This window comes from Ovis canadensis, chromosome 19, assembly GCF_042477335.2.
Source record: "Ovis canadensis isolate MfBH-ARS-UI-01 breed Bighorn chromosome 19, ARS-UI_OviCan_v2, whole genome shotgun sequence".
NCBI classification, from domain to species: Eukaryota; Metazoa; Chordata; class Mammalia; order Artiodactyla; family Bovidae; genus Ovis; species Ovis canadensis.
Genome location: NC_091263.1, coordinates 65,521,853 through 65,541,162, shown reverse-complemented (window position 1 = coordinate 65,541,162; position 19,310 = coordinate 65,521,853). Strand labels below are relative to the sequence as shown.

The 19,310-nt window shown below is 60.8% G+C and overlaps 3 protein-coding genes across 5 annotated transcripts; all 3 read right to left on the bottom strand.

Moving 5' to 3' along the window:
• Positions 1–43: 43 nt before the first annotated feature.
• On the bottom strand, positions 44–12,214 carry LOC138424879 (laminin subunit beta-2). Of its 3 annotated transcripts, XM_069562380.1 has the most exons (33): positions 12,111–12,214; positions 11,931–12,019; positions 11,637–11,809; positions 11,418–11,553; positions 11,264–11,337; positions 10,679–10,867; positions 10,518–10,581; positions 10,098–10,300; positions 9,888–10,008; positions 9,038–9,226; positions 8,667–8,846; positions 8,435–8,547; positions 8,105–8,184; positions 7,884–8,016; positions 7,544–7,702; positions 7,337–7,464; positions 5,230–5,362; positions 4,853–5,045; positions 4,632–4,775; positions 4,181–4,412; positions 3,934–4,097; positions 3,629–3,853; positions 3,319–3,536; positions 3,121–3,217; positions 2,656–3,028; positions 2,389–2,573; positions 2,074–2,315; positions 1,648–1,996; positions 1,122–1,329; positions 883–1,024; positions 624–800; positions 373–532; positions 44–291 (listed from the first exon to the last, which is right to left on the bottom strand). In XM_069562380.1, exons 2-33 carry the CDS (start codon positions 12,016–12,018, stop codon positions 155–157), a joined length of 5,409 nt encoding a protein of 1,802 aa, XP_069418481.1. In that variant the 5' UTR covers position 12,019; positions 12,111–12,214; the 3' UTR covers positions 44–154. The 3 variants fall into 3 exon arrangements, with proteins under 3 accessions (XP_069418481.1, XP_069418482.1, XP_069418480.1); XM_069562381.1 differs by having other exon boundaries at positions 11,931–12,176; XM_069562379.1 differs by lacking the exons at positions 11,931–12,019; positions 12,111–12,214 and having other exon boundaries at positions 11,637–11,924.
• A 98-nt stretch (positions 12,215–12,312) lies between these two features.
• LOC138424365 (laminin subunit beta-2-like) lies at positions 12,313–14,833 on the bottom strand. Its single transcript, XM_069561124.1, has 4 exons — positions 14,765–14,833; positions 14,155–14,328; positions 13,797–13,953; positions 12,313–13,522 (listed from the first exon to the last, which is right to left on the bottom strand). Exons 1-4 carry the CDS (start codon positions 14,831–14,833, stop codon positions 13,389–13,391), a joined length of 534 nt encoding a protein of 177 aa, XP_069417225.1. The 3' UTR covers positions 12,313–13,388.
• Positions 14,491–17,777, bottom strand: LOC138424882 (uncharacterized). Its single transcript, XM_069562392.1, has 5 exons — positions 16,972–17,777; positions 16,629–16,792; positions 15,663–16,461; positions 14,713–14,902; positions 14,491–14,632 (listed from the first exon to the last, which is right to left on the bottom strand). Exons 1-4 carry the CDS (start codon positions 17,214–17,216, stop codon positions 14,899–14,901), a joined length of 1,212 nt encoding a protein of 403 aa, XP_069418493.1. The 5' UTR covers positions 17,217–17,777; the 3' UTR covers positions 14,491–14,632; positions 14,713–14,898.
• Between the last annotated feature and the right edge of the window lie 1,533 nt (positions 17,778–19,310).

The following is a 19,310-nucleotide window of genomic DNA, read 5'->3' as shown; positions in this document are numbered from 1 at the left end:
CAGAGACCCCGCCCTCCCCAAATCAGAGTTCAGACCACACCCGGGAATTCACACTGGTTTATTGAGGGGGGCCTTGCCAGGCTGAGGACTGTTCATGCACAGGCGATCATGCGTGCGGGGTGAGGCTAGAGACCGGGGTCGCCTCAGGCAGGGGTCACTGGCAGGTGTTGTAGATCTGGACCTGCAAGTTGATGGCCTGAAGCACACTACGCATCCTGGCCTCCAGCCCGTCCAGCTGAGCCGCTTTGCCCTCCAGCGCCCGCTCGTTCTCCTCATAAGTGCCTTCCAGCTCTGGCAGAGACGGGTCTCAGATGAAGGGTCCTTCTCCCAGAGAGCCCCACCTTCCTGGGGCCCTCCCACCCCCATCCTCACCTTGCAGCCGCTGCAGCTTGTTTTGAGCGGCCTGCAACAAGCCCCGAGCCTCGTCCCGCAGTTGCTCTGCCCGCGCCTGCGCAGCCAGCACACCCTGGGCCTTGCGCTCAGCCAGGGCCCTCACTGTCTGGTACTGGTCCCCCAGGGGGCCCTGCAGCAGCTGTGGATGTAGAGGCCGGGGGCTGGGTGGTGGCCCAGTGGAGGCCCAGCCTCTATCCCCAGCCCTTCCAGCCCACTCTGCCTCAACCCACCTGTTCAGCTTCCCGGGCACGATCCTGGGCACTGCCAGCCGTTTCTTCAGCACTCGAAGCTGCCAGGCTATTCCCTGCTCGCTTCAGTTTCAGAGCCTCCAGGAGACCATCCAGTTGCTGAGCCCTCTCACCTGCAGAGCTCAGTGCCTGTTCAGCACCTGCCATCCTCTCCTGCACCTGCCGTGGGTGAGCCCAGGATTAAAGGGGTTTATGAGGTGTGCTCCTAACCTTGCCCCACTGGTGTCCAGGGAGGCCACACCTGGTGTAGGGTCTGCTCTGTGTCCTGTGTGTCAACCACTGCCCCCTGGATGGCACCCTGAGCAGCACCCTGTGCCCGCTGGGCCTCCTCCAGTGCCGCCTGGACTGTTTCTGCCTTCTGTTTCTCACCCTCAGCCCGGCTCCTGGGGAAGAGAGGGAGTCAGAGCCTGCCAGTATCAGGATCAGGTGTCAAGGAGGGGGCGGTGGGGGTGTGGGAGGGTCCAAGGTTGGGGATCAGACCGTGCCCTCCGTGCGTCGTTCAGGAGCTGCTCGGCCCGGCGCACGTCTCCCACAGTGCGCGCCAGGATCGTGTCCACATCTGCCAGGCTCCGGACCCTCTCTGCGATCTCACCCGCCAGCTGCTGGATCTGCTCAGGTGACGCTGGGATGGAGAGTTCTAACACCCGGGTGGCCACCATCTCAATGCTATCAGGGTCAGCCCCCTCCTCTATGGGGACACAGGCAAGGGCTTAAGGTCAGAGCTTGGGCACAGGGACACGAGCTGGGGGTATGGACTCAGAGACCACACATGGGGTATGGATTTGCTAGCAGGCAGAAGGATGTAACCACAAGGACAGGACTCTACATGGGACACAGATTTGGGGCCGTGGACTTTGGGATGACATAAAGGCAGGGCTCAGGGTCCACACGTCCTGAGTCCCTGCCCATTGGTGGTCACAAACACAGGTGCCGTGTGGGCTCTGACTCAAGTATGAACACAGACACAGGGGAAACACCACGTGGCCTGGGCCACAGGGAGGCTCACGGCTGAGGAAGTCCTTCACATTCTGGATAAGTTGCCGCAGTTCCTGGTTGGCCTGCTCCACCTGGCCCCTGGACGCATTAGCCTTGTCCAGGGCTGCCTGGGCCCGCTGCTGGGCCTCGCCTGCCTGTCGACGGGTTTCAGCTACCTGGCTGAGGATGCCACCGCCTTCTGCCAACGCCCGCTGCAGCTCTGCCTGTGTGTGGCGGGCCCGACCCAGCGCCAGGTCTGCCATGGCTGCTGCCCCACTGCAGCTGAGGCCCCCACAGCGGGGCTGCCCCTCCTCGTCCCGGCAGCCGGCACCCCCACAGGGGCTCGTAGCACAGGGCGCATCTCCTGGGGACCCACACACCTGCCAGGCACAGAACAAGTCAGGGCTGGGGGAAGGAACAGCCACACCCACATGTCCCACCCCACACTGAGCCTTACCAGTTCGTTGATGCCTGTCAGACTCAGGGCGTGGGTACGGGCAGAGAGCTCGCCCAGGGCCCGCTGGTTGGCCATGTGCCTGCGGTTGAAATCCTCCCTCCGGGCAGTCATCAGGGACTCTGTCCGGTGCCGGGTGTCTGCTGAGTTGCTCACAGGGCTGGGCACTGTCAGGGCCGACATGTTGGCACGGCGTTCTGCCTCGGCAGACAGGCTGTGGGCCTGGCGGATGCTGTCATAGGCACCTGAGTTGGGCAGAGGCGGGCAGTCAGCTGAAGATCCACCCTGATCCACCTGCCTCAGGGGTCACCAACTCACCCAGGAAGTTTGAATGCTTGAGCAGGTCCAGATGCTGGTTAAGCTGCCGCAGCGTGAGATTAAGCGCAAGCCCATCTCGCTCTAGACTGCTCAGTGCGTGGTTGGCATTGAAATTGTCATCCTGCACGTCTGTAAGCTCAGTCTCCAGCCGGGTCAGGTGCTCCGTGGCCTCTCCGATTTTGCGCCTGTGTGAAGTGATACAGAATTCAGCCCTGGCACACTGGGCCCCTGCCCCATCCCACCACTTATCCTCGGGCTCGTCCGCACCGCAGCTCCTTGGTGGCCTCCATGAGCTGTGCGGTGGAGGCGGCGGAGGCATTTCGGGCACCCACGATGCCCTGCACAGTGCCCAGCTTCTCCTGCAGGTGCTGGAATCTACTCTCAAAGGCGCCCAGCACGCCCGTCTGCTGCAGCTCTTGTGTCCACTGCTCCAGGCGCCGTGTGCGGGCCACCAGATCCTGCACCACGCGGTCCCAGTCCCCAAAGCACGCGTGGCAGGGATGGCAGGTGGGAAAGACTCCCGAGAAGCCACGGGCACACTGGTCACAGCGCACACCAGACACGCCAGGGCGGCAGCTGCAGTGGCCCGTGGAACGATGACACTGAGGTGTATCTATCCCACGAGGGTCACAGTCACAGGCTGTGGGCAAAGGACAGACCACAGGGTCAGGGCGCCAGTGGAGTATCCTGGGAAGCGCCCCCCATCTACTCTGGCCCCTCTAGCCCCCTCACCTCGGCACTGCAACCCAGGGTCTCCCCAGTGGAGCTCCTGGCACTCAGAACAGGTCTGCCCACCAAAACCAGCACGGCAGTGGCACTGTCCTGTGAACTAGAGTGGGAACAGGCAGAGGTCAATCAGGGGCAGAGCCTTTGAGACCGGAGGCAGGCAGCTGGCCCCGCCCACCCAGGGATCCACAGGAAGTGCCCTACTTCGTTGCAGGTGGGGCCTCTGGCTCGGCTTGGGTGGCAGGCACAGGGCTGGCAGCCACGGCCACTGGTGAGGTTCCAGAAGTTGGGGGCACAGCGGTCACAGCTCAGGCCCTGGACGTTGGGGAGGCATGGGCACTGCCCACTGCTTGGGTCACAGTTGCAGCGGTCAGTGGACGGGCACTGTCGGGGATCTGTGCCCAGCAGGTTGCAGGTACAGCCTGTGCCAGCCGAGATGGGGACACCAGTCAAGGGGTGCGCACCAGTCAAGGGGAGCCCCCCCCCAGTGGTCCCCTCCCATCCCCACACTCACGGTGACAGCTCTGTCGGGCGGCCTGCCCATGGAAGCCAGGCTTGCAGTGGGCACAGCGCGGCCCCTCCGTGTGGTGTAAGCAGCGCAGGCATTGCCCCGAGCGGGGGTCACAGGCATCCGGGTCCGTGGGGTCAATGTTCCCACTGCACTCACATGGTTGGCACCCGCCGCCTGGCCTTGATGGGTCCCCAAAGTGCCCGGGGGCACAAGCTTCGCATCGCAGCCCTGCCCACGGTTAGGGGGGAGGCGTGAGTGCTCAGCCCAGCTGCTCCACCCTGGTCCCGCGCCTGCACCTCCCCACTCACCTGTGTAGCCTGCCCGGCAGTGGCACACGACCTGCTGTGAGTACCCATCCCTGTGGCAGGAAGTAGCGAAGTGTCGCAGGCTCCCGGGCCCTTCGGGGCAGGGGCAGGGCCGGCACTGGCCCCCGTAGGGCAGCCGAGGGTCCCCATGGAAGCCAGCAATGCACCTGCAGGGAGGAGAAGGAAACGCTGCATCCTCCCTGAGCGGCGTGCCTACCCACCTGCTCGTCCACGGCTGCTCCAGGCTCACCTTTCACAGTGCTCACCCCCAGTGTGGTCCCGGCAGCTGAGGCAAGCGCCAGTGTGGGGGTCGCACTCGTCTGCGTGCCCGTGGCAGACACAGGGCCGGCAGCTCGGGAACCCCCACTGGCCCCGTTGGCAGCGGTCGCAGCGAAGCCCAAATGCACCAGCTCGGCAGGGGCACTGCCCACTGGTGGCGTCACACAGGCCGCTGAGCGCCCCCTCAGGGCTGCACTGGCAGGCTGGGGGCAAGGCGGAGATTGAGCCAGGGAGGGGCCTTGAGGGGAAGCTGGGTGAGGTCAGAGTGGAAGGTCAGGGGATGGAAGAGAAGGTCAAGTGATCAGGGATGAGGATGTGGGGTCTGAAGCCAGAATGAGATGGAAGAAGTAGCGCCAGAAGAAGGAGGAAGAACAGTAGTGGGGCAGGGGGCGGACAATTGGAGGGATGAGGCTGGTGAATACCTTGACAACCCGTGGGGCCAAAGCCATAGTAGCCGGGGGCACAGAGGTTGCAGCGGCGCCCAACCACTGCAGGTTTGCACCGGCACTGACCGCCATGGGGGTTGCACTCGGAGCTCAGGGAGCCCTGGGGGTCACACTGACAGGCTGTGGGGAGAGGGAACAGGGCAGGTCAGGCTGAGCCCCCACACCTCCGCCCCACCAGCCACACCACACACACTCACGCAGGGCTCCATTGTAGAGCAGCATGGACAGGCTGATGAGGAGGGGGGCGCAGGCCTCAGAAGGAAGGGGCTTGCTGGGCATCAAACCCTCCTCGTGGCAGCGGTAGCGTTCAAAGGTGGCCCGGCGCTCCAGAGAGGCTGCGTCACCCCCACTAAACATCTCCAGCACCAGGACACGCGGCAGCAGCACCAGCTTGAGAGGCAAGCAAGGAAGAGAGGTTCAGAGCCTGGACCACGTGGAACCACCAGGACACTAAGTTTGGTTCCCCTCCAGACCTGCCTGTTCCATCCCCAACCCCATCTGTCCGGCTACCACTACAGGACCCAGCCCGCAGGCCCCACCGTCTTGGCAAGTGTGGGAAGAGGGAGGTGTTCACCGAGTCAATGAGTAGGCTGGGTCCGGAATAGGGGGCCTCAGGCTGGGCACTTCCTCCTGTTCGCACCAGCTTGAGACGTAGCTTGTAGGAGATGCCAGGCTCCAGGCAGACAGGTCTGGGAAACACCATGTGCCTGGAGTAGGGGAGGACAGGTATGGGGGTCACCCAGGGTTCCCGTATGCGTCATCTTGGGCCTCCCCACGCCACACCCAGCAACCAAACCACTGGCCAAGAAACAGACTGTGCTGGGCCACAGACAGCTAACAGCCAGGCAGAGAATCTGTATAGAAGATTCCCATAAACGTGCCTTCACTGGGATCATTGCTTGTGCTGAAAATACTCCATGTGGCCTTGCAATCCCACAGCATTTCCCTGACACAAATATTCAGTTCAGTTCAGTAGCTCAGTTGTGCCCGACTCTTTGTGACCCCAAGGACTGCAGCATGCCAGGCTTCCCTGTCCATCACCAACTCCCAGAGCTTGCTCAAATTCATGTCCATGGAGTCAGTGATGCCATCCAACCATCTCATCCTGTTGTCCCCTTCTCCTCCCGCCTTCAATCTTTCCCGAATCAAGGTTTTTTTCTGAGTCAGCTCTTCGCATCAGGTGGCCAAAGTGTTGGAGTTTCAGCTTCAGCATCAGTCCTTAACACTTTCCAGTTTTCCCCCCATGTCCTTTTCACGCTTCCTCCAACCTCCACCTCCAGCCTTCAACCATGGCTCCTCTTCACCAAGACTGCATCACCTCGCCCTGCCCCAGGTCATTCCCAGCAGCTTCTAAACCCACCCTAGGGTTCTTCTTCGATCCTCTCTGAAAAAATCTTTACTCAAGATTCACGTCTCTCTCAGCTGCTGCTCTGTCTTTGTTCTCGTGCCCAACACAGCCCTAAAATGTAACCATAGTCACTGCGTCCACTCTCTAAGCCTCCCACTCCCAGGGAGCTTGTGCCCCAACATGCCATGCAGTCGGCCTGTCCCAAGGTCACCGGTGACCTCCCTGTAGTCAAACCCAGTGGCTACTTCTCTATTCTTATCTGCTGAGGCGTCCAGCAGCATGAAGTGAGAACAGTACGCCTGCCTTCCTCAGACACTCTTCTCAGCTTCTGGGACCTTGTCCAGACTCCTGACTTCTCCCCATCCCCCAGCTGCTCCCTCTCTACTGGGTTCTAACACTAGAGTACCCCAAAGCTTGGTTCTGCTCCTCCTTCCTTTTTCTGGTCATTTAATTGAGAACCACCTCTTTACGGACGAGTCTTACATCTCCAACGTGAGCCCTCCAGTAATTCCAGACACACAAATCCAACCACCCCTGGCCTCGGCCCCTCGTGTCTCAGCATCTCAGAAGTGCTCCCCGCTAGGTCTCCATCTCAGAAAAGAGCCCATGCCATCCAGATGCCCAAGCCCCAAGCCCTGGAGTCACTTTTGCACATTTTCTCCCTTTCCTACATGTCTAAGCCGTCAGCTCTGCCATCAGAACCCTATGGAAACTTCCTCTCCTGGCCGCCTCAACTGCTACACCTGTGTCCAGCCTGCTGTCACTCGGCTAACTCAGTAACTTCCACCAGAGCTCCCACCTTCCACCTGGGCCCTTTAGGTCTATCCTCCACTGGGAAACTAGAGGAGTCTTTGTTAAATGTAAAGTTGGCAAAATGTCCATAGTGGGTACCGCCAGGCTCATTATGCTATTCTCTCTGCTTCTATGTATTTCTATTTTTACATGATGAAAAGTTTAAAAGAAAGTGATTTTTAAAAAAAGATCCACGAAACAAATATGAACCTCCAATATAATAAAAACCTTAATCGGGCCAGTTACATCCCTGCTCAGAGCACGCTGACACCCTCCCAAGCCCCTACAGGCACCCGCCATCCTGACACTGAATGGGCTCCCCTCAATTCCTGCCTGGCCTCTGGAACTTGGGCCCCTGAAGGAGCAGGCCTGCTTCTCTCCACTTCCTTCCTCTGAGCCGCACCGTGCCCAGCAGCACCGGCAAATAGCAGCCAGGAGGAGCAGGCACTCGAAGGAAAGGATGAATGAGCAGTGGGAGCGGAGGGCTGACCCACAGCCCGCCCCCCCCAACAGTGGTAGGTGCTCTCACTAGCATCCTCACCTGCTGCCAGGCTGCAGGGTCCCTGGGATGTGGTCGTCTTGGGGCAGCACGTGCCCACATGGGCTGCGGGCAGACACAGGCCCTGGACGCTGCACGGTCAGTTCCATCTCCGCCCACTGCTCTGGCACCTGGGGGGGCACAGGATGATGGAGGAGGTGCTTCCACTCGCAGAGGGTGAGCTCTGGGTTAGGTGTCACAGGATCTGACCTGGGGCTCCAAGCGCAGCAGCACGTCGTAGTCCATGGCTCTCGGTACAGAGGCCACCACGAACTCCAGCACCTGGCCTTCCTGCAGCCTAACAAAGCCCGGGCCAGTCCAAGATGGAGCGCCCCCAGGGGTCGCCAGACGCTCCACCACATCGAGCACCTGGGAGGCAATGCAGCCGGGGGTGAGGGGCTCTTCTGCCACAGCCTGTCCCCAGGCCCCAGCTCTCTAGTGGAGGTCCTGCTCAAGGCAGACATCCTCCCTCCACCAGGCGCCACCCATAACCTGGCCTCTCCATCCACAATGCCAGCCATGCCCTGCCCCCAACAGTGCCCCCCTTTACCTGCCCCTGGGCTTCCTCAGCCTCCCAAGTTAGGTGGTCGAGGAAGGGCCGGAAGTAACCAGGCTGCACCTGCTCGCAGCGTCGCCCCACCATGTGCTGGCGGCAGCGGCACTGACCCGTAGCCTCATTGCACCTGGGGAACACGTGGTTACTCCAGAGGATCCGCCATCCTGCCCAGGATCCTCTTCCCACTCACCCAGGGCCCCTTAAACAGCACTCACTGGGGATCCAAGGCACCACCGATGTCGCAGTCACACGGACGGCAGCCGAGCAGGTCGTGGCTCAGCCCCCAGTGGCCAGGCTGCGGGACAGGAGGTTGCTGAGGGCCCGAAACAGACTCCCCTCTCTGCTCAGCAGAGAGTCCGATGATACTCTCAGCCTCTACACTCCTTGGGGAAAGCATGGCCCCCAGACCACTGGCTCCCACCCTTGGCCTCTCACCCAGGTTCAGGTCCTAAGCCCTCAGCACCCACCCAGGGAGCCATGGACACCACCCCCCAGCCCTGTGCTCTGAGGACAAGTGCAGAACTCCGGCCCCCCTCCAGTCGCACCAGGCAGCGGTTGCAGCCCTGGCCGGTCACCAGACGCTTGCAGAAACAGGCTCCACTGTTGCGGTCACAAGGGGTGCCCCCCGGCACCGTGCCCCGTGGGTCACACTGACATCCTGCAGGGAAGGAGATACCAGCACTGTGGGGACCTGGGGCAGTGCTCGTGTCCAGCTGAGTCAAGGGTAAGAGGTGCAGGGTCAAGGTCAGGACTGGAATCAGGACAGGAGGCACATACGCTGGCAGCCCAGGGGGTTGCTGGCACTGAGTCCAAAGAAGCCGTCGCGGCACTGCTGGCAGCGAGAGCCCACCACATGTTCTTTGCAGCGACACTGGCCCGAGACCAGCCCCAGTGCAGGGTCATCGTGGGGATCACAACGGCCCCCGTCTTGGGAACCCATGGGGTCACAGTCACAGGCTGGGGGCACAAAGAAGTGCAGGGTTACCCTAGGCCAATGAGCCCAGCACCAGTCAAGCCTCAAGCCCCACCCTAGATTTCCAGTCTGGTCCCTCCACCCCAAATCTTTGCAACTTGGTCATGGTCTGGCACATCCTCCGCTCTTAACCCGGGGACAGACTTCCTGCTCCGGGGTTCGGTTCCTGCCTTACAGCGGCACACAGCAGGGTCGCGCAGGTCCTTGGTCGGGTCCCGGTAGAAGAAGGGCCGGCAGAGCTCACACTGGCGCCCGGCTGTGTTGTGCTGACATCCATCACACACGCCTCCACTCACGTTGCCAGATGCCAGGTATATGGCCATGTCGAAGTGACAGCTGTGGGCGTGCCCGTGGCACTCGCACTCTTGGGAGAGGGGAAGAAAGAGAGGGCAAAGGGACCGTGCCCTGAGAGGAAGGGACTTAGGGGTCCCCAGTGCCACCTTAGGTCCCTGCCACTGGCCAGAATTTGTGGGTGGGGGTTCGGCTTTCTACTGGGCCCCTCATCAGAGCAGGCTGTTGAGAAGGGTTGAAGGCATCCCCGAGGGCATCAAGACCAGGATGAAAAGTGAAAGTGTTAGTTGCTCAGTCATGTCCGACTCTTTTCGACGCCGTGGACAGTAGCCCACCAGGCTTCCCTGCCCATGGAATTCTCCAGGCAAGAATACCGGAGTGGGTTGCCCTTTCCTTCTGTAAGGGATCTTCCTGACCCAGGGTCAAACCCAGGTCTCCTGCATCGCAGGCAGTTTCTTTAACCATCTGAGACACCAAGGAAAGCCCCTTCACAAATCTTTGCTTTTGGCCATGCCTCATGGTTTGCAGGATCTTAGTTCCCTGACCAGGGATTGAACCCAGGCCCTAGCAGTAAAAGCACTGAGTCCTAACCACTGGGCCACCAGGGAATTCCTTCCTGATACCCTTCAGACACAATCTAGGTGTTAGAGACTTAACTAACCAGCTCTAGGATGTACCCAGGGCACAGCCAGGCCACAGAGTTTTGGGGCAGTGGGGGCTGGGGCCTCACTCACTCTTGCAGGCGTGACTGTGGCGGTCTTCAGCTGGGTGCCAGGGCAAGTCGTGATAGAAGTCCTGACACTGCTCACAGTTAAGGCCACGAGTGTTGTGTTTGCAGACGCAGGCCCCATGCACCTAGGAGGGTGGGCAGGCGAGCGGTCAGCATGGCCCAGCCGGGCCCGCCCCTGCCCACAGCCCAGCTCCAGCCAGCTGAAGGCCCTCACCATGCCCTCAGCGTGGGCTGGTGCCCCCGGGGCGGGCGCACACTGTGAGGCGTGTCCGTAGCAGAAGCAGTTGCCACGCACGACCAGCTCGTAGAGGGCGTAATAGTACTTCTCGCGGATCTCCCGCCGGGGGTCAAGCAGGTTGTCCCCAAGTGTGTGTAGCCGTGTCAGGTTTACCCGTAAGTTGGTGATCTTCAGCAGGTCTAAGCAGAGGGAAGAAGATTGGGAACCCACTGGCCCACACCCAACCGGGGGGCTGAAGCTGCCAAGGTCACCTTGGGAGACCTCCTGTCTCTAGCTGTATGAGCTAAACTGGACTTGGCACCTGCCCTAGTAAACACCCAAAATAGCTCCTGAGGCCCCAAACAGTCAGTAGCCAGACTCTGGGACTGTGCCAGGCTCAGAGAAGGGAGCACTCACTCTGGATCCGTGGGCTGTAGGGGTCTGGAATGGGGATGGCAGGGTCCAGCACCCGATAGATGACCTGGGAGGGCATGGAGGCATTGCAGACACTGGACCTGTGTCCAAGCACACACCCACCGTGCCCTCTCTCTGCCCCAAGCCCAGAGGCCAGCCCTCACCTCGCCTTCAGTGGATGGCTCAATCTCTGAGTAGCGGGACTCACAGACAACATCGTCCCAATGCCGTGGTGGCGCTAGCGGGACTCCAGGGAAGTCTGCCGCACAGTCATAGGAGAAATAACGGTACACGCGCCACGTGCGTCCAAAGTCAGCCGAGCGCTCCACCAGCATGGCAGCGGGGCGAAACGTCTGGGTGGGGAGCACGGCTCATCAGTGGGCACCAGGACCCAAGTCTAGCCCAGGCCTGTCAAGAACCCTGTCCAGCTGGGGCCTGCTCTCAAGCAGCTCATGGAGAGGTGGGGTGACCAGAGGGAGCCAAGAAAGAGTCGGGAAGGAAAGCCACCCCGAGTGGGGAAGTCAGGAGCCCCAGGGAGACAGCGCCTGACCCAGCCTGGGATTGGGGCAGCGTGTACACAGGCCTGGAGGTGGGAGGCAACAGAAGCTGTGGGAGGTGAAAGGGCCTCCCATCTAACCAGGGCACAGCATATGAGTACAGAGAGGCTGAACTGAAGATCTGGGACTCTGTTCATGGGCACTGGGGAGCCAAGCAGGGTGCTTCTAGCAGGCTCCCAGACATGCGGGCACCTTGAAGGTCATAATGAGGTGCGTGAAATGGAACTCAGCCTCCAAGTCCAGCTGGATGGTGACCACGGGGACACCTGGGGCAGGAGTCAGAGGTCAGGGCCTTGAGGCTACTTGGTGGGGAGCTGCTCCCCCCATACCCCACCCGCTGCCTCACCATTCTCTGACTGCCACCAGGCTGCCCGGCGCTGTGGGGCGAAGCTGGTAACTACATTCTGGATGCGATGGCTGTTTGGGTTGTCTCTGGCAGAGAAGGGGTGCCGGGAGTCACACAGAAAGCATTTCTTCTCATCCTGGGTCGGATCAGGGTCAGGGTCAATGTCTCAGCCACTGCTAGTCCATCCTGACTCGGCCCCCACCTGCACCCCAGTCCCACCTGCAGGTGACTGACGATGCAGTAGGGCTGGGGGCCGTGCAAACCACAGGTGGACGAGGCGGTCAGTCTGTCAGCGCGGCCCACCAGCAGGTCGCCTGTGGCAGGGTAGCAGCTTCCCCGAGAACAGCTTGGCACATCCGGGGCTGGGGCCTGGGCCAGGGCGGTGACCAGCACTGGGAACAGGGGGTCAGCTGGTTCTGCTACACTACCCAACTCCCCAAAGCCCCTGATCCAGCTACCCCAGGACCCACCATCACATCCCATCCCCGCCAGGCCTTCACCAGGCCCTCTCACCGCTCAGCAGCAGGCCCAGCTGAAGCTGCCAGGGCCCAGGCTGTCCCAGCAGGTCCCTCCCTCGTCCCCCTGCTGCGACCCACTCCATCCTGAAGAGGAGAGGAAGAGGATGAGGGGGGATGAGAGGTCTGGGGCCCGTGCCCTCCTATCCCCTCCCTTAGGGTCCCATGTTGACTCTGCCTGTGTGGGTCCTTGGCTGATTCCCCACTCGGTCCTCTGTCGGTCCAGCGGTCCCTCCACTAGCTCGGAGTCCAGCGACTTTGAGCAAAGTTGGGAAGTATGGCAGGAAGTAAAGCATGGAGCGGATCTCGGACGGGAGCGCAGCATTGTACAGAAAACCCCTACCTCTCTGGGAACTCTCACTCTAGAAACTAGACACAGACCGGCTCACCTGTAAACCTTTATTGTGCCCCCAGGCCCAACTCTGCACAAAGCCAGGGGAACACTAGGGTTTGGGGTCCTAGGCCACTACAGTTCAGGGACACACCAAGTAGGGGTTGTGGCATAAGCCAAGGAGAGGAGTGTGATCTTGGGGACCTCAAGGGGCCCATGGAGACAAGCCTTTGTCCCCAGTGTCATCGGTGCTATGGGTGTTTCCATCAATTAGGCTTTTCAGTCCCAGGGCTCCAGCATCAGTGGGGCGGTGGAAAGGCACACTCGGGGTGCCACACTCCCCTCTTCAGGGACTGTGAGAAGCTTTAGGACAGCCTGACCGGAAGGACAGGACAACATGAGGGTTTGGGAGAGGTGGAGAAAGACCATCCCCTGTCCAGGGTCTCTGCCTCCCCCAGTCACTACAACAAGTAGGCATAAGAGGAACTGTTTCCTGGTATGAAAAAGGGAGCTGGGCACCGACAACAGACCAGAGCGGTAGCGAGTGAATCCAGATCTGGCTATTCATCCACTCCAGACATTTCGGCCTGCCAGGAGCGCCCGGATCCGGGCTTGGAATGCAGGCTGCCGGAGCGCGTGCCCCACCCAGGCCCCTGGGACCTCGGCAGGGACCGGACTCTGGGGTCTGTAGGGCCCTGTCCGGGCGACTTTGAGCTTGCTACATCCGCGCCTACTGTCCTGAGCCAGGTGGAGAGTACCCTGGAGCGGCAGGCCCAGGGAAAATAGCTGGGGTTCTTTAGGGGAAACATCAAGGTTCACCAGTTATCTGGAGTGGGGTCACCAGACACCAGGGGGGTCACGTGGTCAATCTAAGGGGCTCAGGGATACTAGAGGGTACTCAGAATTATGGATCACTCAGAGATAAGGCTCTATCAGGATCTTGGGGGGCACTAGATGGCCTCAGGGAGTTGTCCGTGACCCTTCCTATTTGTCAAGGTCAGAGGACCACTAAACAACATGTTGTCACATGGATCACTCCGGGTCAGCAGGCACTCTGGTGTCTCTGGGCTCTCAAGGTCAGGGGATTCCTGGGTCACTGTGGGGTCACTCGGAGTCAGACCGAAGTCAGCAGGTGGCATATGCCCTGGCCCACAGCCGCATGTGGCCCAGTAGCTCTGCTGCCTGCTGCTCGAGGGCCCACAGGGTGGCCACTTTCTTGCCCAGTGCCTCCTCGTTCTGAGCCAGGCGGCGTTCCAACCCTGGGGATTAAGGTCATCTGAGCCAGGCTCTGACCTCTGGCCCTAATCTCTGACCCTGGTCCTCATCTCCATCAAGACCCTGACTCTGATCCCAGCCCTAAATAAGCTCTAACACTAATCAACATTTGACCCCTCTGTTCTGGACTTTGACCCCAGCCTGATCCCCATATGAATATGGAGCCAACCTGGATCCAGCCCTGGCCCTCCTACACCATCCCTCTAACTCTGACCCTGACCACCCCCCATACCCACCCACCATGGCCCAGCCACATACCCTCCAGGCTTCTCCAGCTGTTCTGTACCAGTGTTAGCAGCTCTCGGGCCTCAGCTCGCGCCCAGTGTGCCCGCTCTCCTGCATCCTGCACCGTGGCCACAAGGCTCTCCGAGCCCTTCCGCAGCTCCATCACACCCAGCTGGGCCACCTGCAGCTCCTAGGGCAGGGCTGGCTCTGAAAGCCCACCCCTCTGGACCCTACAATCCCAAACACACTGGCCCCTGAAGTTCCCGGGGGGAAGGGGGGCTTTAGAACTGAGACCCTGCCTCAGCCCAGTGTAGCCCAGTCCCACCTAAACTCCGATTCATGCTACTGCACAGGGTTCCCTGAGACCTCAAGTCCACTTTTCCCATCTTACCTGGCCCAGACTCCTGGCCACGCCCAGGGCATGCGTGGCTTGCTCTTCTGCCTCCTGGGCCTGCCGCTGAGTCAGGGCCAAACAGGTCCTGAGAGCTGCAGGTCCACCCGACAGATGTCCCAGCGCTGGCGTCACATCCCCTGCCAGTGCAACCTGGGCCAGGTGGCTGGCCACCTGGGGTGGAGATCGGGATCACAAAGAGGTCACAGCAGGGCAGGGTATTTAGCCTTGTGTTATCAGAATAGGTCAAGGATCTCAGGGGAAGAATAGAGATAGCAGCCTCTGAACAAGAGGTGTGAGGGAGCTGAAGGGAATGGGGGGCAGAGCGCGGATCACCTCCTGTACACTGGCCTCCAGACCCCGAAGTCTCTGTTTCACCACCTGCAGCCCTTGCTCTGCAGCCCTTGCATGAGTTCCGGCCTCAGCCAGCACTCCCTCCAAATCCAACGCTTGGTGCAGAGCCCTGGCTGTACCCGCCCTGAAGGATGTAGGCAATCAGTCCGGCATTCCCTTCCTCCCCACCCTCTGACCTCTACAACCAGCCTCCTGGCCCTTCACCTGGTCTGCTGTGCCTGATGGAGGACACCTTCAGCTTTGGGCAGCTCCTGACCCACGGCATCTGGTGCAGGGAGGGCACCCTGGATCTGATCCAGCCGGAAGGCAAGGCCTGCTGCCCCATCTTGGGGAACGGGCACCACCAGCCCATGCCATGCCACCAGCTCTATGCTCACAGCGTCCGCACCTTCAGCTGTGGGGATGGAGGTAGGGATCCTGGATGTGAACTCTGATCCTTGACTTAACGAGCCTTGACCCTAACCTCTCACTGCCTCTGATATGACTAGAGGCTGTGTGCATGCTCAGTCATGTCCAATTCTTTGTGACCCCATGGACTGGAGCCTACCAGGCTCCTCTGTCCATGGGATTATCCAGGCAAGAATACTGGAATGGGTTGCCATTTCCTCCTCCAGGGGATCTTCCTGACCCAGGGACTGAACCCATGTCTCCTGCACTGGCAGGTGAATTCTTTACCACTGAGCCATCTGGGAAGATCATGCTAGAGGCTTCCAAGAGCGACTTGTTACATTTTCAGGAATTATATTAAGCACTTGTTAAATAATGTGTGTGTGTGTTCAGTCACTCAGTCGTGTCCAACTCTTTGTGATCCCTATGGACTGTAGCCCACCAGGCTCCTCTGTCCATGGGATTCCCCAGGCAAGAATACTGGAGTGGGTTGCCATTTCCTCCTCCAGTTGTTAAATAATAGGTAGGCGGATATCAGTCATGATGGGAATTACTCATACCGTGGAAATTGACAAACGTTACAAATCAAGTCCTCCTGACCCCTAGGTCTAGCCTGTTCAACATTCGCTAGCACACTAATGCTCCCCCTGGACCCCTGGTCAGCCCTGACAAGTCTCCCTCATTCTAGGAGTACCCTAGCAGGGTCCTGGAGACCCACCTGCCCCTGCCCTCAGCAGTGAACAGACACATAACAAGCAGACATGTACCCAAGAGGAAACGCTGGATGGCCTGCACAGTTGCTCGCACACGAGACACGGTGGCCACGCCCCAGGGCCCCCTTGCACGCCGCCATGCCTCCCAGGCCTGGGTTCCTGTGGAGCTTGCCGTGGCCTGGGTCTGCCGTAGCTGGTAGGGGTGGGCCACATGTGGAATGTTTCTCTTGTGAGCCCATGGCCAAGCCTTCATACCCTGTGACTCCCCCAGGCCCCCTTCCACAGACCCCACGGCTCTGTACCAGATGCTGGCACTGCTCCAAGGTGATGGCTGCTATGTCCAGGCTACGGGAGGAGTTACGGGAGGCAATGAGAGCCCACTGGGAGGTAAGCAGGGTCCCAGGGTAAGAGGGAACACCCGAGGGCACAGGAACACGGGCCAGCTCAGGTCCCCGACCCCTGCATCCCTGCCAACAAGATCGGGGTCCCAGTGAGGAATTTGTGTCCTGGATCTTGAACGGCCCTACATTCAGTTTAGTCCCAGGAGAGTCCTCTCCTTGGCAAAACATCCCCCAGTGACCCATATTTCCACCCACCACTCCAGCTTTGTCTACCAGTCCCAGAAGCCGAGGGCTCAACCTCTGGACCCTGTCGACCAGCCCCTTCAATTTCAGCCGCAACACAGCTGGCCCTCTGGGCCGGCCCGTTGCCCACAGTAGCTGCTGTGTCCACTGCCGGGCTTCCTGGGCCTGTCCCAGGAGGCTGTCTTGTCCTCCAAGTGTGGCCACGACCTGGACTGTACGCAGAGCCTCTTGAGAAAGCAGGGCAGCTGAGGAGACCTGGGCCTTGGCATCTGTAGGGGATGGGAATGACAAAGGGGTGGCTCGGGGCTCCACTGGCTGAGGTGGGGTCCGTCAGCCTCCTGGGCCCCCCAGATACATAAGCAAAGGCACCTATTCCCTTCCTCCTGGCCCAGCCTTGCCCCCATCCTCACCTGTGGCGCATCTACCTTGGCCTCACCTTGGGCTCCTGTGGCCTTCGTGGGCCAGGCCAGGCCCTTGACACAGTCTAACTCCCGGGATAATTCTTCCAGATGTTCACACTGTCCCCTAACCCATGACTCTCTCTCTGCCACAACCTCGGCTGTGACCCACAGTGTCTGGGCCAATGTGGTTCTTTCTGTCCTGCGGGAAGATGGACTATCAGCCTGGCCCGAGATGCCCTTTTCCCCCTGTCTCCTCACTCCAGAGGACTCACCTCACTCCCGAACCCAGGACTCAGATAGCCAGGCAGAGACCGTCTGAGTCCCTGACCCTGGGAGGCCAGCTAGAGCCCTCCTCCCTAATGACCCCAGACCTCTTGCCTGAGTCCGGTGATCCACTCTGTAAGTTGTCGCAGGGGCCGTCCGGTGGGGGAAGGCGATTCCAGGAGTGTTTGGGCCTGCTGGAGTTTACCCTCCAGGGCCTGCAGCTGTCCTCCGCGGTGCCCAGCACCCCAGCCAGGCATGCCCTGGCACAGGGCGGCCACCTCATGGGCCACGGTGTCCAGATGCAGCTGGAGGGGAGCCAGGCGTTGGTCCCAGGAGGTGAAGCAGGGAGGGCAGGTCATGCAGTGTGGGAAGCTGCCTATAGAGCCACGGGCACACGCTTGGCACCTCGGCCCTGAGATGCCCTCTCGGCAGCGGCAGGTGCCTGTGTGTGGGTCACAGCTGGGCGAGATGGAGCCCTGGGGGTCACAGGCACAGGCTGTGCCGAGAGACAGGGTCAGAGCAGGGAGCAGGTGGCGCTCACCCCAGCCCCACTCCTACCAAGCCTGGAAGAGGAAAATCGCCCTGTGTGAGCGTGGTGGTCTCTCCTAAGCCACTGCTCGGACAGCCAGGGGTATTGGCATCTACCAAGGCCAGAGAGGCCATCCCGAGTGGCCGCCTTTGGGCAGGAAGACAGCCTGGGGCTCCAGGGGCTCTGCAGCCCAGGCTGGGGTCAGCTCGGGTCAAGACTGGCAGGTGGGGTCAGGAGAGAACCACCCAGCATGTCTGCTCCACAGACCCACCTGACATGGCCTTGTCTACACTCTTTCCCTGTAGCTGTTTTCACGACTATTACTTTAAGTTTTGGAGAAAACAGCCATGAACACATTGTGCATTCCCTCAGGTCAAGCCCAAGGTTCCCCTGCTCCCGCCACCCCACCCCAACGGCCCTGCCAGGACAGCCTCACCCCTGGTGGTGGTAGGGCATGTGAACCAGCGCGCCCCGCTCACCTCTGCACTCCCACTCCGGGTCACCCCAGTACCCATCCCGACACCGGGAGCACGTGCGGCCTCCAAATCCTGCCCGGCAGGGGCACTGACCTGTGACCTGGGGGAAAAAAGTGTGGCCAGGCAGTGAAACAACAAGGGAGGGAGAAGGGCAAGAGGGCCCAGAGCAGCACACTGGTGCCGCCCCTCAGCCCTGCCCCAGCCTGGCAGTACCCACACTTGTGCTTGGCGGCAGGCTCCTCCTCTCCTTCTGCCTCTGGTCTGCGCCCCAGGCCGACCCCCACTTTCCCACCATCCCCCGACGGGCCCTCTGGGTTCTCATCTCCTGACAGGCCCCATGTGTCCTGAGTCAAGTGCCCCGCTGTCTCCATGCCCTCTGACTCCCTGACTCCCACCCTGTCCGCACCAGGGACCCAAGAGCACACTTAAGACCTCGTCTCCTTCAGGCACCAAATGAATGGGGTTGGACCCGTGTGGTCTCAGGTTTGCTCACAGCTCACGTCGCATGAGAGCACAGATACACAGCTGTTCACAGCCCTGCACACCTCTGCTGGTGGTCACATTAACACTCGCACCGGCCCTAAGTCACACCGTTTCACAGGCACAGACATGCACTCACACCCAGCCATGGCTACGTGCTACTCGCAACACGGGCTGACTCACTGGGTGACACCCCGGCTGCAAAGTGTGTCGGGCGTGGCAGCTGCAGGGCTCACAGCCCCGGGGCCCCCCGAGGTTCCAGAAGAGGGGGGCACAGCGGCTACAGTCCCGCCCCAGTGTGTGGGGTCGGCAAGGGCACTGCCCACTGACCGGGTCACAGAAGCAGGCTTCAGCCTCAGGTGGGCACCTCACAGGGCTGGTGCCCCGGGGATCACAGCTGCAGCCTGGGGACAGGAAGGGCTTGACAGGGGCTGAGGGACGCGAATCCACCCCTCCCCCACCTTGGGACGCCCTCACCCACCCCACCCACACACTCACGCCGGCAGCCCCCTGGGCGCAGGGCACTGCCATGGAAGCCAGGCCGGCAGTGGGCACAGCCAGCACCGTGGCTGTGGTGCAGACAGCGCTGGCAATGTCCACTGTGGGGGTCGCAGGCAGCTGGGTCACGGGGATCAATATTGTTGTTGCACTGGCAGGGCCGGCAGGGACTCCTTCTGGGGTCATCTCCAGGCCAGGGGTGCCCAAAGTAGCCGGGGGAGCAGCGGTCACAGCGGGGGCCTGGAGTGGATCGAAGTGAGAGGTGGGTATTTTAGGCATCTTCCTATACCTTCAGGGCCTCTGAGTTCCACTTAACCAGCCAAAAAGTCTGCCATCCAGCCAGGAGGGCAGAGGATAGGACAGACATCTGTAGGGGATGGGAACGACAAAGGGGTGGCTCGGGGCTCCACTGGCTGAGGTGGGGTCCGTCAGCCTCCTGGCCCCCCAGATATACACAAGCAAAGGCACCT